Source organism: Delphinus delphis, chromosome 19, assembly GCF_949987515.2.
Source record: "Delphinus delphis chromosome 19, mDelDel1.2, whole genome shotgun sequence".
NCBI lineage: Eukaryota > Metazoa > Chordata > Mammalia > Artiodactyla > Delphinidae > Delphinus > Delphinus delphis.
Window position 1 is genome coordinate 23,295,362 of NC_082701.1, and position 15,459 is coordinate 23,310,820.

General features: G+C 52.7%; 2 protein-coding genes and 1 long non-coding RNA gene across 4 annotated transcripts; 1 reads left to right on the forward strand and 2 right to left on the reverse strand.

Annotated features, from left to right (window-relative positions):
• Nucleotides 1-313: 313 nt before the first annotated feature.
• HOXB2 (homeobox B2) lies at nucleotides 314-2,518 on the reverse strand. The gene is made up of 2 exons (XM_059998471.1): nucleotides 2,140-2,518; nucleotides 314-1,378 (listed from the first exon to the last, which is right to left on the reverse strand). The coding sequence occupies exons 1-2, from the start codon at nucleotides 2,516-2,518 to the stop codon at nucleotides 696-698; spliced, it is 1,062 nt and encodes a 353-aa protein (XP_059854454.1). The 3' UTR covers nucleotides 314-695.
• Nucleotides 1,498-8,720, forward strand: LOC132415239 (uncharacterized). Of its 2 annotated transcripts, none has more exons than XR_009517110.1 (6): nucleotides 1,498-1,617; nucleotides 1,799-1,872; nucleotides 5,998-6,076; nucleotides 7,534-7,594; nucleotides 8,009-8,059; nucleotides 8,598-8,720. It is a non-coding gene; the product is annotated as an uncharacterized lncRNA (long non-coding RNA). The 2 variants fall into 2 exon arrangements; XR_009517111.1 differs by having other exon boundaries at nucleotides 8,009-8,071; nucleotides 8,598-8,719.
• Nucleotides 8,003-10,147, reverse strand: HOXB3 (homeobox B3). The gene is made up of 2 exons (XM_059998470.1): nucleotides 9,700-10,147; nucleotides 8,003-8,832 (listed from the first exon to the last, which is right to left on the reverse strand). The coding sequence occupies exons 1-2, from the start codon at nucleotides 10,145-10,147 to the stop codon at nucleotides 8,003-8,005; spliced, it is 1,278 nt and encodes a 425-aa protein (XP_059854453.1).
• Between the last annotated feature and the right edge of the window lie 5,312 nt (nucleotides 10,148-15,459).

Below are 15,459 nucleotides of genomic sequence, written 5' to 3' on the forward strand. Positions count from 1 at the left end.
CGACCCCGAAGCCTCTTCTCTTGGCACCCACTTCAGTCGGCAGCGCACCCTCTCCCCCTACCTTTATTTTTAAGCAGAGCCAAAGGCTATCTGTTACGGGGTGGCAACAAACGCCCACTCTCGTCAGAGCTGCGGGCGGCCAAATAGGACCCCTTTTGTACCATCCGGGCTTAGTCGGCCCAGGGCCAGACAAACCTGGCGCTGGTCCTGAGGGAGTGAGGGCCGGCCTAGGGGGTGCGGGGAGGAAAGGGGCTGGGTCCAAACACAAACACTCGTTTTCGTATCATAAAGACATTTATTTAATCTATGAAAATAATGTACAATAAATACTTTTCCCTTTTCCTATTATTAAAGAATTTTAATAAATAATCTACGATCTAAAACTTAAAAAAAAAGAGGAAAATAGGTTCCTCTAGTTCCTTTTAAGAAAGCACCCCTCCGCCCCCGCGCCAGAGTTTAATTATTCCTGAGATTTCGTTGGAAGGACTCTACCAAACGGATTTTTTCTGTGTGATTTTTAAAAGACGCCCGAGTGCCCAATATTTTAAAGAGAGAAGAAAGGAAGTGGATTAAACGGTAATTCAATAATACCTGAATTTTAGCAAAACACATAAAGAAGTCTACACGGCTTGGGGAGGGGATCCTCGGCAGCCGAGGGGGGCGGGGGTCGAGGGCCGGGAGGAGGAAGCGGCTTATTAGGAGAACTGCAGGTCGATGGCACAGAGGGTGCTGGTGAAGAAGTCCAGCTCTTCTTCGGAAAAGGGAACCGGTATGTCAAGCGAGCCCTGGAGGCTGGGGGAGAGGCCTCCGGACAGCTGGAGACAGGAGTCGGCCGCGAAGAAGCTGAGGTCGGGCAGGAAAGGTGAATCCTGTCGCTCCGGGAAGACGTCTTCTGGCAACGGCTCCGACCCCAGCCCTCCCGCCCCGCGCAGCGCGCCGCCCGGCCTCCGCGCGCCCGCGTCCTCCACGCGAGCTGCCAAAGGCCGGGGTCCCGAGGCGCTAGGAGGCCCCGGCGCGACCTCGGGCGGGTGACAGCAGGCTTCCCGAACCGCCTGCGAGGCGGTGGGGCGGCCCGGGCTGGCCACGGGCTCCTCGGCGGGCTCGCCGGTGTCCTTCGGCGCGCCGGCGCAGGCTGGCTCCCCGTCGGACGGCTCTCGGTGCTGCGTCTGCCGCTTGTGCTTCATGCGCCTATTCTGGAACCACACTTTGACCTGCCTCTCGGTGAGGTCCAGCAAGGCCGCTATCTCCACGCGGCGCGGTCGGCACAGGTACTTGTTAAAGTGGAATTCCTTCTCCAGCTCCAGCAGCTGCGTGTTGGTGTAAGCAGTGCGCAGCCTGCGCGCCCCGCCGCCCGCGGCCTCCTGCAGTCCCGGCCCATCTGCAGGGAAAGCGGGCTGGGCGTCAACGCTGGCCGTGTGCTTAGCCCAACCTCGACTTGGTTGAAATAAAAACCACCCCATCAGCCCAAAACAATAGCAGCAGCACCCCCGCCCTTACCGCTTACCAAAGCGGCTAGCTCCCAAGGCTCTGGCCTTCTTTCCCGTCCCTCTCTCGCCTCCAGACTCGGCCCGGGTCAGGGCAAAGCATTCAGAGAGCCGCCCACGAGCCACGCATGGGGTAGGAAGCTGTTCCCTTTCTCCCCCAGAACCTCAGAGCCCCCTCCCAGGTCCTCTGAATGGACCCCTAATTTCGGCACTTTCCAACTCAGCCTGGGGAGAGGGTTCATAAAGAAAGATTGTTCCTCACCTCCTTTCCTCCCTAGCTCCCTAGGTCTCAAATTCCCCCTCTTCTCCTACAGCTGGGGTAGATGGGACCGAATCTTTTCCTGCCTCCAGATTCGACCCCAGCCAACAACACTCCACACAGATAAAGGTGAAACCTCAATCAAATCCCTTTCTTCTAGCAGAAAAAAAATGCTCTTCCCCAACCAGCTTCCAAAATCTGCTGTAGAAAGAAAAAAAAAAAAAGTGCAGGCAGCGGCCAGGCCTGAACCCCAGCGGTCTTTTCTGCTTCCTCGTCCCTGGAATCGACGGGGGCAAGGAACCCCAACAGGCTCGCCAGCTTTTCTACCTCCCCCATCGCTCCTTCTCCCCTTTCTTTCTAGCTGCCCCTCACCCCATCCCTACCGCGCTTACCGACCTGCGGGCGATCCGACCCCGGAGGCCGGGACGGAGGAGGCGGCCGGGGGAGACGTGGCGGATTGGCTGGGTTTCTTGGCGGATTTCTTCTCTTTCATCCAGGGGAACTCAGGAGCCAGGGGGGCAGCGGGGAACGGCGGCGGCGGCAGAGCGGGCCCATCTTCAGCTCGCTTTTGGCTCCCGGGTCTCTGAAGGGTGGAGGCGCCGGGCTGGAGGCTGGGGAAGGTTTGCTCGAAAGGAGGAGGAGGAGGAATTAATGTCGACTCCTTGATTGATGAAGTTTGAAATGTCTCCAAGACAGCGGGGAAGGAAGTCAGACACTCGGCGAGCGATGGCTGGCTGTTTATAAACCCAATCTCCCTCTCAAATTCAAAATTCATGGCTTTCAATGGTGGGGGAGGGGGCCTGCTGGGGGGGCGTCAGGAGGGAGGATCGGAAGGGACCCCCCCTCCTGCCCCCCCCCAGGTCTGTGTGATGGAGCGATTTTGGGAGGGGAAGATTTTGCTTTTTTTTTTTTTTAAATTTTGGGCCTTTATAATTGTATATTGCTGATAAATACAAGCGTATGGGGACTCTCTCTATTAAACCCAGGACTCCGGCGAAATTGCAGGGAATTCATGGTCACGGGACCGGCCTTGGCCAATCGCTTGTCTGGGCCTGGTGGAAAACAGAGAGCGTTATTTGCTTTAATTGATTCAAAAACTGTAGAGGACCATGACCTGGACACCATGAGCCCCCCAGTCCTACACTCCCTCTCCGCATGACTCACTTTCTCCAGAAAAGCTGAAGGAACCTTTTCCTCATCCCCTTCAGAGGATGGGAGGTTCTGGAATCCCAGGAAACAAGAGAACCTAAGGGAGAAATCGTCCTCTTCTGCAAATATTTTTAATAGAGAAAATTAAAGCTTTCTTTACAAGGCCAGCAGCATTCTCTTCCCTTCCCCTCCCCCCAAAAGGAACCTGAGTGAGGATCTCAATGTGAGAGGAAGAGGTAGTAAAAAGAGGCTTTCGCCTTTGGGAAAGGTCGGTGTTACCGTGCAGCAAGGAAGAGATTTGCAAGCATCAGCAGCGCTATCCCCAACCCACCCCCCAAAACAACAGATAAATCTTGGGAAATCGACAAGCACTCCTAGGCTGACACAGAGGGGTGAGAGAGATAGTGAGGGGCCCTTTTGCACCTCTGGCCTACATAGCTGTGTGGTCTCAGTTGCCTTCTCTGCCCAGCGTTTGCAGCACTACCCCTGCCCCTATGTCTACCTGCCTCCTCACCTGGAGGCATCTGCACTCCTATATGACACCCCCAACAGACAGGATCTAAGATGCATATGCACCCACCCACTCAAGCCTCAAGCCTGTATCTGCATCTATATCCAGCAACAGGAACAAGAACCAAGGTAGCCACCGATTCAACTTAGAGAACTCTCAAAACCTCAGGTCAATGTATGGGGTGGAGGTGGGGCTTTTCCCTCAAGGAATCCCCCTGCCATTTTTGCCATTGTATTAATTAATATCCCTGACAAGGTAGAATTCCCTAAACATGGAGGGGGTGAAAAAATAATGACTACTGAGACGATATTCCATTTCTGGCCCCTGGGGGGAATTGTTGTTGTTTATTTCTTTTCAGAGGATCAAGATAGTGTGAACTTTAGGGAGTGCTGTAATTTACAGGAGGGAAGGGATACAAGACTCAGGGCCCCAAGCAATCGGTGGGAAACTAGATCTCAAAACAGAAAATGAAAAGTCGATCTGGGGTAAGATTTTTAAATAAGTGGGTCAGAGGGACCGAGAGGAGATGAGGTGATCAATCTTAGCCCCCTGACAGCTCCCTCGGATGGCATCAAAGAATTTGGCTCTTTGGGAAAGCAGAGGGAACAGCCGAAATTCCACATCCCTTTAAAAGGCCTGGGGATGGGGGGTGCTAGCAAAAGAGAAGGGTGATTCTGGGAGAGCAGGGAAACAGATGGGAAATGGGGACAGAGGAAGGGCGCTGGGTTGGGTGGAAAGTTTGTCTGGAGAACTCCCACGGCTCTGGCCTCCCCTCCCCCTCCTTGCTCGCTGCCTCCTAGCAAGAAGGAGAAGGCTGGTTAGCAGAGAAATGGCATCTCGGCCGGGAGCTGGAACTAGAAACTTTCTGTCAATGTAACAGACGCGTGGGTGGTGGTGAGTATTCATCCGCGTGGGTGGTGGGTGAGTAAAAAAAGACAGAGAAATCTGAGGAAAAGGGTGGGGTGGAGGAGAGCCAGGAGGAAAAAAGGGGAGCTGGAGGCAACGGCTGCAGGGCAGGGGGCGGCAAGCTCTGGAGGGTTCAGATCCAAGAGAGCTGCTCTGAAAAACTGGGCAAACTCGCCAGAGACGGTTAGTTGTGTCCAGCTCAGCTCCAAATAAAGTAATTTTTGCTACTTGGAGGAGGGGATGGGGGTGGGAGTGGGGAGTAGGCAGAGAAGAATCTGAAGAGTAGTTGTCTGGAAGTTGTGCAGTGAGGCCTGGGAGGGTTCTTCCTCCGGCCACCCCCTTGAAAAGCCCTGCAAGTTTTTCACAGCCTCTCTGGCTGGCTGCAGGGTTGAGCGCTTCTCTCCGCAACAACTCCGGCTGCCCCTGCAGGAAATACGGCTCTCTCTAACCCTGCTGACAGATTTTATGGCCAGATTAGAGAACAGCAGAACACTTGGGTGTTAAAAGGGACCAAGAGAACCTTCCTTCCCCGAGACACTGCTTCCCTGCCCCCTTGCTGTGCTGTGAATCTTACAGCGCAGATATTTCCCCCTTCCCCAGATATTTTCCCCTTCCCCCTGCTTAGCTAGGGCCTGAAATCCCTCAGAAGGAAGGGTAGGGGACACCAAGCCAAGGCAGCCCTTATTTTTCTTGTTTGCAATGACAATTTCAAGCCAAGGCTCAGTTTTTCAAACTTGAGCTAAACTCTCTGACTTGGCCTGCCTTTCTCCTGCTAGATAAATAATCTATCCACTCAACCCCCAGAGCCAAACGCGGCGCTTCACCTAGTTACATCATTCAGAAGATGTTACTCAGGGAAGAGGAAGAGAGAGAGAAAGACAGAAAGAAAGAAAAACCCTTGAGCGTTATTTGATCCCAATCAAACTTTGCACGCTCTTATGCCTTTAAATTATAGCCTGACCCAATGCTAAATTGCTTGCTGGTTAGGTGAGCCTAGTCCAGTTAAAATCCTACTTGGTGGGGGGGGGGGAGTGTAGAATTCAGGTTGCTTTTTTATTGTTATTTATTGTTGCATAAAGACTGTAATTACTAACCTTGGACTGCCAGGATGCAACATAAAAATGAAAATCAGCTCTCGCTTTAAGGCTGAGGGCCTGGAACGATTCTCACCGACACGCCCCCCCCCATCACTATCAACAAATATATGCTCCTAATTAAGCAATGCGGGCGCATCGCTTACAATCAGAATTATGCAACTCTTCAGCAAGCAGCCATCGCCTCTCTTTCAACGAATTAGCTCCATATTTCAGCCGCCCTGTCTCCTCGCTCTTATCGGCTCCAGCGACGCGGCAGTGACATTTCATCTTTGACAGACTCTCTCTATCCTCGCTCCAATGTGATAAAAGTTTTATGGAACCACGACTAAGAAATGAAGTTTTCCCAAGGATCGTGGAAACAGAGCAGCACATTAGCCTGGGGACCATTTTATTTACGCTTGGATCCAACAGCTTCTCCTACCCTCCTCCTCTCCCCTTTCCCTGGCAGTGGAAATCAAACACGCCTCCTCTCCCTCCGCCCTGAGTTTTATTTAGTGATTTAATTTCACTTTAGTTTTAAGGTTTGACCTGAGAAGTCTAGGCCTCAGATTTTTTTTTTAGATTAATCATTTTCCTTTGTTTTCATTTTAGACCCAATGGTGGTTGGGCTTCGGGTCACGTGACGACTTCTTTGTCGCTCCGGAAGAGAACTGTGAAGTTTAGGTTGCGTGTAAGAAGCAGTAATGGGCCAGGTTTTTGTTGTTGTCCATAGGGTGGGGTGGGGTGGAGGGGGTGGGGGGGCGGTGAGGAAGTTGTGGCCAAAGAAGCAAAAAGACAAAAGACCAATCAATGAGAAAAACTGAGAGGCAAAGAAGCCAAACAGAAAGATGGAGAGGGAGCGCCCAAGTCTCCTGTCCCCCCAAACTTGTTACTTAAATCTTAGCTAAAGAACTTGGCAGAATGTTCCAAGCTTGTGTGAGAAAAACCAAATAAACCTGAGACACAGATGGGGGAGGTAGGGGCCTGAGCAGGGGAATAAAAAGGCCAGGATAGGGTCTTCACCATTCTTCCCTTGGGGGAAATCTGGCAGTCAGCAGCCTGCTGCTCTGCTATCTAAATTGGACCACCAGGACAAGATAAAATTGATAACAGAAAGTTTATTCAAGAATTGTTTGACAGACAACCCTTTTAAGTAAGGAAAAAAGTAACTACAGAAGAACAAAGAAAGTTCCAAGAGGGAATTAACTCTAATTCTACAAATTCAGGACTATACAGTGACAATTAGGAGCTGAGTTCATGCCTTTTAGAACTAATTACAATTGCTCATAAGTACAAGTTTAACATAAATCTACAGCTCTTTCCTAGAGTACAATATAACTAAAATAGCTGGTTTTACGTGACAGGGAACACAACATCCTTTATAACAAGTAAATACTAAAAAAAGTACAATTTTTTCCTTTTTCCTCATATAAATACATAATGTAGGGGGATAAATAATACAAAAAAGGAAAATATTTTAACAGGCTATAACCAATAAATATATATGAAAATGTTCACTAGAACACACACTTTTTGAGCAATGCTGGACTCCTGCAGGCCCAGGCATCTCTCACAGTTGGTTTTATATCCATTAAAATGTAAACTCTAAGTGCAACAAAAGTGTCCTGTCCCGGTTGAGCAAGGCACACAGGCCCAGCTGCAGACCCCGCCTGGGACAGACAGTTTGTTAAAATATACCCTGTTTTCACGTTAAGTCAAGAGAGCAACGGAAGAAAAGAAAAGTGTAGAACCTCGTGTCACCGACTGCTTTCTGTGGAGAGAGGGGGATGGACCTGGAGCTGAGATGCGAAGCAGCAGAATGGGCAAACCTTCAGTCCTGACAACTTGCCTGCCCTCACCTCCCAGCTTTGCCATAAAAGAAAATATATATATATATATTTATAATATAGACAGCTCTGACTTTCAGGATCTCTCACCATCCCTGAGCCCTCTGTAGACTGTAATTGATGGGGGCGGGGTATAGATATTAATGTCCTAGAGCAGGAAAAGTGTGGGACTAGAAATGGAGGGAGTGCCCAATCAACCTCAAATCGACTGACAGAAATTTGAGGATTCAGGGAAGTGGGAGGGGTACGTGCTTTGTGCCCTTGGTTTTGAAATGTGTTTTAATTTTTTTTTTTAAAAAAGGAGAATTGCCAGGAAAAAAAAAAAAATCAAGATTTGGGGGAATTACCCACATAGATGTAAGGTAAGTTGGTTGGTTGGCTGGTGATGGCCTAGCCATCTTGTCTGTTTTTTAAAATGTGCTTCTCTGCGTTGTTTCCCTATCTCCTCTTTCTCTACCCCACTGTCGAGGGTGAAATTCCAACTGGGTATTGCTGGAGGCCTAGGATTGATAGGGTCATCTCCAATCTGCTGTAGATTCCTTTCCAATGGGTGGGCAGGCGGACTTAACAAGAGCTGCAGGACTTAAAAAAGCAACTTCTCAGGCCAGGAGAATGGGAAGGAACTCCAGGCCCTTTCTTCCCGGGAAGCCTGGCTGCCACCTCCCTGCCTCCTCTTTCAGACCTCCAGGCTGTCCCGCAGAACTCCACAGCCCCCGCCCTTCCTGGGTCTCCCCCACCCCAGGACCTGCCCCTCAGCCCTCCCTCTTCCATCACAGGTGTGTTAACTTGGGCGCTTCTTGGATTCTACCCTGAGGAGGAGGCGCATGGTGAGAGGAGAGGTCTGTGTAGGTGGGGTGGGGGTCGCAGGGTCCGTGATGCTGGCTGGGGGCCATAGGAGGCGCCCCGTTGTAGTCCAGGTTCCCCGAGGGGTGGTGGGAAAGGTGGTTGAGGCCGTAGAGGGAGGGGCCGGCAGAGGGCGGCAGCGGATCCGCGTAGCCGCCCCCGCCCACGTACACCGGGCTGCCCTGCATGGTGGGCGTCCCGTAGGCGCCTCCGTTGGCTTGGAGGACATGAGGCTCATAATCGGGCGCCGGGGTCGGGGGGTACTTCTGAGGGGCGCCGCAGCCTTTGAGGGGGGGCTGGTAGTTGGAGGGCAGCGCATAGGCATTCTGGTGGGCTTTGCCGAAGGCGGGCGGGGACGGGCTCTCGTAGCTGGGGGTCATGGAATGCAAGGCGTTCATGAAGCCGGCCGTGGACTGCATGGGCTGCGGGGGGCTGCCAGCGGGGGAGGGGCCCCCCGAAGACGAGGCCAGGCCCTTGGCCTTCTGGTCCTTCTTGTACTTCATGCGCCTGTTCTGGAACCAGATCTTGATTTGCCGCTCGCTGAGGTTCAGCAGGTTGGCCATCTCCACGCGGCGCGGCCGGCACAGGTAGCGGTTGAAGTGGAACTCCTTCTCCAGCTCCACCAGCTGCGCGCTAGTGTACGCCGTCCGCGCCCGTTTGGACGCCGCCGAACCCGGGGGGCTCTTGTCCCCTCCCCCGCCGCCGCCCCCGCCACCGCCACTGCCTCCGCCGCCGCCGCCGCCGCCGCAGCCCTCTGCTGGATCCGAGGGGGAGGGGTGGGAAGGGGAGAAAATGAAATAAAAGATAATTACTGAACACGCCGAAATTGAATGCATCGTTTCTTAATAAATCCAGGCCTGGACTCGGAGCACCCGCCGCCCTCCCCTTCGCGTCCCCGCCTCCTCCTCTCCACTGCCCCCCCACCCGCCCGTCGCATTAGCGGACACTCTATAATAGTGGCATTTATTAAGAGACCTGTTCGCCTCTCGCTGCCCCAGCTTATGAAAATTTGATCATGTCACGCAGACAGAGCCGCATGGCCATTTATTTAGGCCTGGATTTTCTCGCGCACACTTCCTCCCCCTTATTCCCAGTTCCAGGTGTGGAAGACACTCCTCCCACCCCCACCCCCACCCCCACCCCGCCCGGTCCTGTGGACCCGGCAGGTGCCTGAGGAGAATCCGGGGGGGGGGGGGGGAGTCTGGACATTCTGGGCAGGGCGCGGAAATGTGGGGCGAAGAGGCTGTAGTGCCTGGAGGCTGGGACCCCGGGCCGCCCGAGCGAGTGATTAATGCCCACAGTAATCATCCTTAATAATAATCAATCGTTGACGACTCTGCGTCTACTGGCAGCGTCTGACTCTGCGGCCTTGCGAATGGCTGAGGCCGAGCACCTGGACTTCTGGACCTCTCAGAAGCTCAGGTGGAGGGGGCTGGAGGGAGAGGGTGTTGGCGGGGTCAGGGGTCATCAGGTGGTGGGGGGTACGGGGAAATGCGCCGCTAACGCCGCCACCTGATATTGTTCCCAGGCCGCCGCCTGGGCGCCTAGGGGCTGGGTGCCAGAATAACAGTGACATTCCTGGCCTGGACAGACGCTGACGACGAGGAAGCCAGAGAGCCGGTACCTGTGCCAGGGGAGATGTTTTTCAGCTTGGACGTTTGCCTCGACTCTTTCATCCAGGGGAATATCTGTTTGGTGAGGGTGGAGTTGGAGCCGGGACCGCACTTGGGGGGGCCGCCTTTGCTGGGGCCGCCCCCGTTACTGCTGTTGCTAGTGGTACTGGTAGGTGCAGCGCTGGGCGGGGGTGAGCCGGGCGGGGCGGGCAGGGGCTCGGGGGCCAGGCCGGGCCTCATGCAGCTGCCGTTGAGCTCCTTGCTCTTGGCGTGCGGGGCGGCGTTGCCCAGGGACTGCAGCGAGCACGCTGAGCGCTGGTAGTCACCCTCCAGGTGCGTGGCGGCCTGGAAGGGGGGTTGAGGGGGACCGTCGTAGCCGAAGCCATTGCTGCCAGGGTACGAGGAGTAGCCTCCGAAGAGTGCGGCCGCAGCGTTGTCGTAGTAGGTGGCTTTCTGCATCGCTGGGCGAGGCCCGGGCGGTGGGTGGCAACTTGCAAGGGCCTGATACCCTCACGACCGGACATTGGCACCCCTGGGGTCACGTGGCTCGTCGGACCCCCCCCCTCCCCTTTCTGCCCCCCTCCTCCCGGGGTCTGTTCGTAGCGGTTGACCTGCGGGGTGAGAGAAGAGACACAGGGGGAGAAGAGGACTGGGGCTCGAATCCATCTTAGGAACTGAAAAGGGAACTGACATCAATAGGGTTTTTCTACTCCCCCACCCAACATCTTCACAGCAGATGCTGAGGCCACTTCCTTGACCTGAAATGGATTTTTCTTATTGCAACGCTTTAATTTTAAAAGAAAAAGCCTACCAGTTTTCATTTCCACTCAAAAAATAAGGACTCTACTCCTTTGGGGACTGCCTAGATATAGAATCTTACTATTGCAAGGGACATTGCTTCTCTCCTGCCTGAACACTAGCCCCTGACCTCTCCTCTTCCCTCCTTCTACACCGCCCCCCCCCAATCTGGGATAGGTGTGTGTGGGGGGGTTGCAGACTCCAAAATAAAAGCATCATCAACACCGTCCTCTGAGCTGAGAGGCCTCCTGCCTCTGCCTCCATCTAGGTTCCTTTCATCCAGGGTCTAGCCTGGAGAAAACACTGAGTATCTCTGAAAGAGGCAGGAGGGAGAAGCAAGTTGAGCAGGGAACCTTCTGGTGTGAGGGATACTCTCCTTCCCCTCCCACCTCACGAAGACTGCAGCCTGACCTAGAAACTTCCTGAAGATTTTTAACCTGCAGAGCCAGTGGCACTGAGCCTCCTCCATGGCCTTGCTGCAGGTACCAACACCTCCAGTCTGAGTCTTTTCTAGCCAAGTCTGGGACCCCACAGCCAGCAGCCCCCATGGGGCCCCCAAATGGAACAGGATTGTTTTCCTGGCGGGGCTGGTTGGTGCTGTGACCATTTGGCCCAGGTCTCCCCCCACCCTCTGTTTTTTTTTTCATCAGGCTTAATTTTTTCCCCACCCTTTTCTTGACAGTCTGTTTCCTTTGATTTTTCTAAAGAAGAAAAGAAGAAAGAAATTGGATAACTGCTGGACTTCTACTGAGAGATGGGAAAGTGCTTTCTAAAACAGAAAATTTTTCCCTAGGAAAAAAGGAAGTAAACAAAGCAACTTGAACAATATTATCCTCTGGGTTGGAAACTGGGTGCCCCTGTTTACTGAAGTTCTCTGAGGCCAAAAAAAAAATGATTATTTTAATGCAGGCTTTTAAAAGTGTGCTGGAAAAATAAAGGTTCAAACTGTCACAGGATCTTGTGTATTTCTTCTGAAACTTCTGACTGCATCCCCCCATCTATCTTACCAACCCCTCACCATCACTTTTCATAAAATCTTCAGACTGACCCTCTCTTCTGACATATGAGTTTGGACTACTTAAATCTCATTCAGCCCAGCTGGTCAACTCCAAAGAAAACTAAAAATAGGAAAATAAAACAAAAAGGAGTGCAGGTGAAGGAAATCCCTCCCACACATAAACCCCCTTCTTAATGGCACAGATTTATACTCAAAAGGGAGCCGGGTAGCCCTGAGTTCTGATTGGGTTCTGGGAAGAATTTGTTTCTGGGAAACACGCATGGGTCTGCAAAGCAGCAGGTCCTTCCAGGGAGGAGAACTGGAGTTCAATTGACCAGGCTGACCCAATCCCTTTATTATTATTACCATTAGCCTCTGATGATTTAACCAAAATTAGCTTCGGAGCAGCCCTGGCTGAAGGGGGAATTAATTAACAGGCATCAGTTGAGTTTGTTATTAATAGATAGGAGAATGAAATAAAACTGTTGGAGGGGGTTGGCTGGCTGGGCCCTGGCTTTATTTAGTCTAAATGATTGTTACAGCAGTGATGATGATGATGATGATGATGATAAAACAATAATTTGACTAGACGCCTGGGGCTGAAATTCCTGTCGCTCCCCCTGCAATAAACTCGCAAACCATCGCAGGACCGAGGCCAGGAGAGTGTGGGAAGCAAGAAGCCAGAGACGTGATAGGAAAGAATGGAGACTCCGCTGGCGGCGAGAAAGGGCCGGGAAGGTTTGCGGACCGAGTTAGCCCCTGGCTGCCGCCGCCGGGCTGTCTCGGCTGCTGCTGCCGCGGTGGCTGGCGATGAGCTATGTTGTCCCAAGGAGGCGAAGAGAAAGCGTTCAGGACATGGAAACGGTTAGCAGCGGCAGGTTCCAAGCACACCCGGCCGAGGGCCGAGCCCTAGGGCAGCAGCAAGTTTGGGCGCTGGAGGTAACCGAATTAAAAGGCATCTTAGCAACTCCGCACCGGGACTTTGCCAGGCCACACTCGGCTGGAGGGCGCAGAGGCCTGGCTGATGGGACAGTGAAAAGAGGGAAAGGTGCCGAGGGGATCCGAGATCTGGGGATCCAGGAAAAGGGGGGGTGGGGAGCAGCTCTACCAAGCCAAACATGTCTATTTCCCTTGCCTCCATGTTGGAAAAATCCAGGCTCCATATGGCTTCTCGGGAGAAAGGGAGGGAGGGAAGGAGACGTGGCTCCCGGCTTCCCCCCAGGGTCTCGCTGAAGAAGGGCGGTGAGCCACCCCAAGAAACCCACCTTTCCAGGCACACCCCGAAATCCTGGGAGAGTAACAATAGCTGGGAAGCCCTGGGAGAGGGGATAGGCCACCTTCCAGGACTTAAAAAAAAAAAAAAAATAGAAGGAAGAAAAAAAAGGAAGAAAAATAAAACAACAAAAAAGGAAAAGAGAAAAAGATGAGGCTCTTCTTAGCAGCGGGGCAAAAATTCAGCCCTGATCTGACTGCTTAAAGAAAAGAGAAGAGAAAAGGAGAGAAGCAGGAAGAGAGAGGGAGAGGGAGAGAGGGAGGGAGGGAGAGAGAGAGAGGGAGAGGGAGAGAGAGAGAGAGGGAGAGGGAGAGGGAGAGGGAGAGAGGGAGAGGGAGAGGGAGAGAGAGACAGAGAGAGAGAGAGAGAGAGAGAGAGAGAGAGTCGCTGCGTGGAAGGAAGCTTAAAGCTTGTGAACTCTTCTTGAACCGAGATTGGAGTCATATGGGCCATAAATCATTGAGACATACTCTCCGCCATTCACAAACTGATAGCCTATTTCAGTCCAGCTTACCTTAGCCACCGATGAGGGGAGAACAGGCAGACATAATATATATTCACATCGAGCCCCAGCGCGAGCGGCAGGCGAGAAATCTCCCCTCCTTGAAGGCAAAGGAAAAAAAGACCACTGTTTAAAGCGGCGTCGCCCCCCTCCCCAATAGCCACCCCGGCTGGGGAGTCTGAGGGGCAGACCGGCCGGAGGAGCCGCGCGGCGTCCGCTTCAATTCACTCGGCTTAGGAGCGGGGGTGCGCAGGAGGGAGGGGGTGGGGGAGCGGGAAAAAAATAGAAGAAGACCAAAAGGTGCTCGGGCGGCTCAGCTCGCTGAGAATCCAGCTCCGGGCTCCGGCACGGCCAAGCCGCCACAGTGTGGTTGCCCTATAAGACTGGTACGCCCTACTCTCCGTAACAATGGCCTCTGCTTTTGCACAGGGAAAAAAACCACACAGACACACACACTCACACACTCACTCACTCACACACACACAAGCTCACACACACACCCACCTCTCCCCCTTTAGCAAGCTTAGATGCCTGATAAGGAAGGAAGGTGATGGTGGTGATGGGAGAGGGGGAACATTTTGAACCCCCCCCCCTCAATTTTAAAAAAAAAAAGAGTGAGAAAGGAAAGGAGGTAGAGGTTTTGAGTTTTGTTTTCGTTTTTTAAGGACAGGTAAATTTTTAAATTCAGATTTTGGCGGGGGAGGAAGACGAGCGCAAAGATAAGGCAAAGCCCGTGGAGTTCACAGCTCCCCCCAGCACCACTAGTAAACCCTTCCTCTAATTGGAGAAGTAGCTTGGGAGGCCCTGGGGGGGAGCGTTTCCTGGGTGCCCCTCTGCATTCATTCGCAGTGGGAACACTGGGACTTTTTTTTTTTTTTTTTAAGTAGTTTCACTCTTGCGGGACTGGTGGCTGCGTCTCTGGCCCTCTGGCTCTGTCTCCCTCCTTCCGAGTCTCCCATAGTCTCCCAGTCTCTGTTTCTTCTCTCCCCCACACCCTCTCTATTCCTCCTCTCTCCCGGCAAATCTCCTGGCCCAGTTTCCAACCTGTAGGGGGGGGTGGGGAGCCAGACCTCTCTTTTCTTTTTAACAGACCCCCCCCCCCAATTTGAGAGCAGACAACAAGCGGTGAGTGATTATTTTAAAAATCCAGACCATCTTGTAGGGGGAGGGGGGTTGAGGAGAGGGTGACAAAAGGAGGACCTTGTGTTTAGCTTGAGTTCCAGACACGGCTGCCAATAGAGAGGCTGTAAGAACTGCATGAAGAAGTTTCTGTTGAGATTCTCACCTCTGGATAGGCAGAAGGGGCTAAGAGGTGATAAGGGCATTTGTACTTCTAAGAAGATGAGAAGAACCCGCAAAATGGCTTAATTTTAAATGCACTGGCAGAAGAGATGGAGGATAGTTATTTATATTATTATTATTCAGAACAAACCTGTTAATTTCTCTTAGCTCTACAAGATTTAGGACTCTTGGAACAGGTGAGGAAGACTACAAAAGCTCAACTTTTCTTCGAGTGTGTTTTACAAGGGCAGGAAAAGGCGAGGAGGCCTGTAGGAGGAAGACAGGAGGCAAGAATGTAGGTGTCTGCAGATTTGGGGTGGGGGTGGGGAAGAGCCGTTCCTGGAGGAGGAAAAAGACAAAAAGAGCACCAGGACTTTTCCAAAAGCAGGAGTGTCTGCAACTCTGCCGAACTGCTGACTCGGGCTTAGAGGATAAAATAGAAGGCCGACAGTGTCTCTATTCTACAAAGGCAGCTTGGAAAACTTGTTCTCTTAACTTCTCCGTAGACAGAGCCAGCCACTACCTTGTGACATCCTGGTTAGAATCCTTGGCTTTTGCCTTCTCCCATCTGGATGCACCAGGAGAGAAGGGACTGGGAGAACAAAGGTGAGAGATGGTTTCCAGCTATTGTCTCCCCTCCAGGAGAGGGTGGCTGTGTCTGGCAAAGCTTCCCTCACACCCCATAGCTCCCCACTCACAGGCTTTTCTTTGGGCTGAGAAAGGGTCCTACTATCTACTCTCCTACTCTCGTAGGGGCTGGTCCCTGGCTTCCTCCGGCCCCCACTTCTTTCAGGCCCACTAAATCAGGCCTCGTGGGCTGCAGCAGCCAGTTTCCTGGGGCCCTGCTGAATGGGGGTGGAGGGGGGGACCCATGGTCTCTCTACCCTCCAGCAAGGAACTGCATGAAGAGTCTCCCACTG

Coding starts and splice junctions, on each gene's coding strand:
- HOXB2 (XM_059998471.1), bottom strand. CDS start 2,518: ATGAATTTTGAATTTGAGAGGGAGATTGGGTTTATAAACAGCCAGCCA. Junction 1,379..2,139: donor CGGGGTCGGATCGCCCGCAG/GTCGGTAAGCGC, acceptor CTTTCCCTGCAG/ATGGGCCGGGACTGCAGGAG.
- HOXB3 (XM_059998470.1), bottom strand. CDS start 10,147: ATGCAGAAAGCCACCTACTACGACAACGCTGCGGCCGCACTCTTCGGA. Junction 8,833..9,699: donor AAACATCTCCCCTGGCACAG/GTACCGGCTCTC, acceptor CCTCGGATCCAG/CAGAGGGCTGCGGCGGCGGC.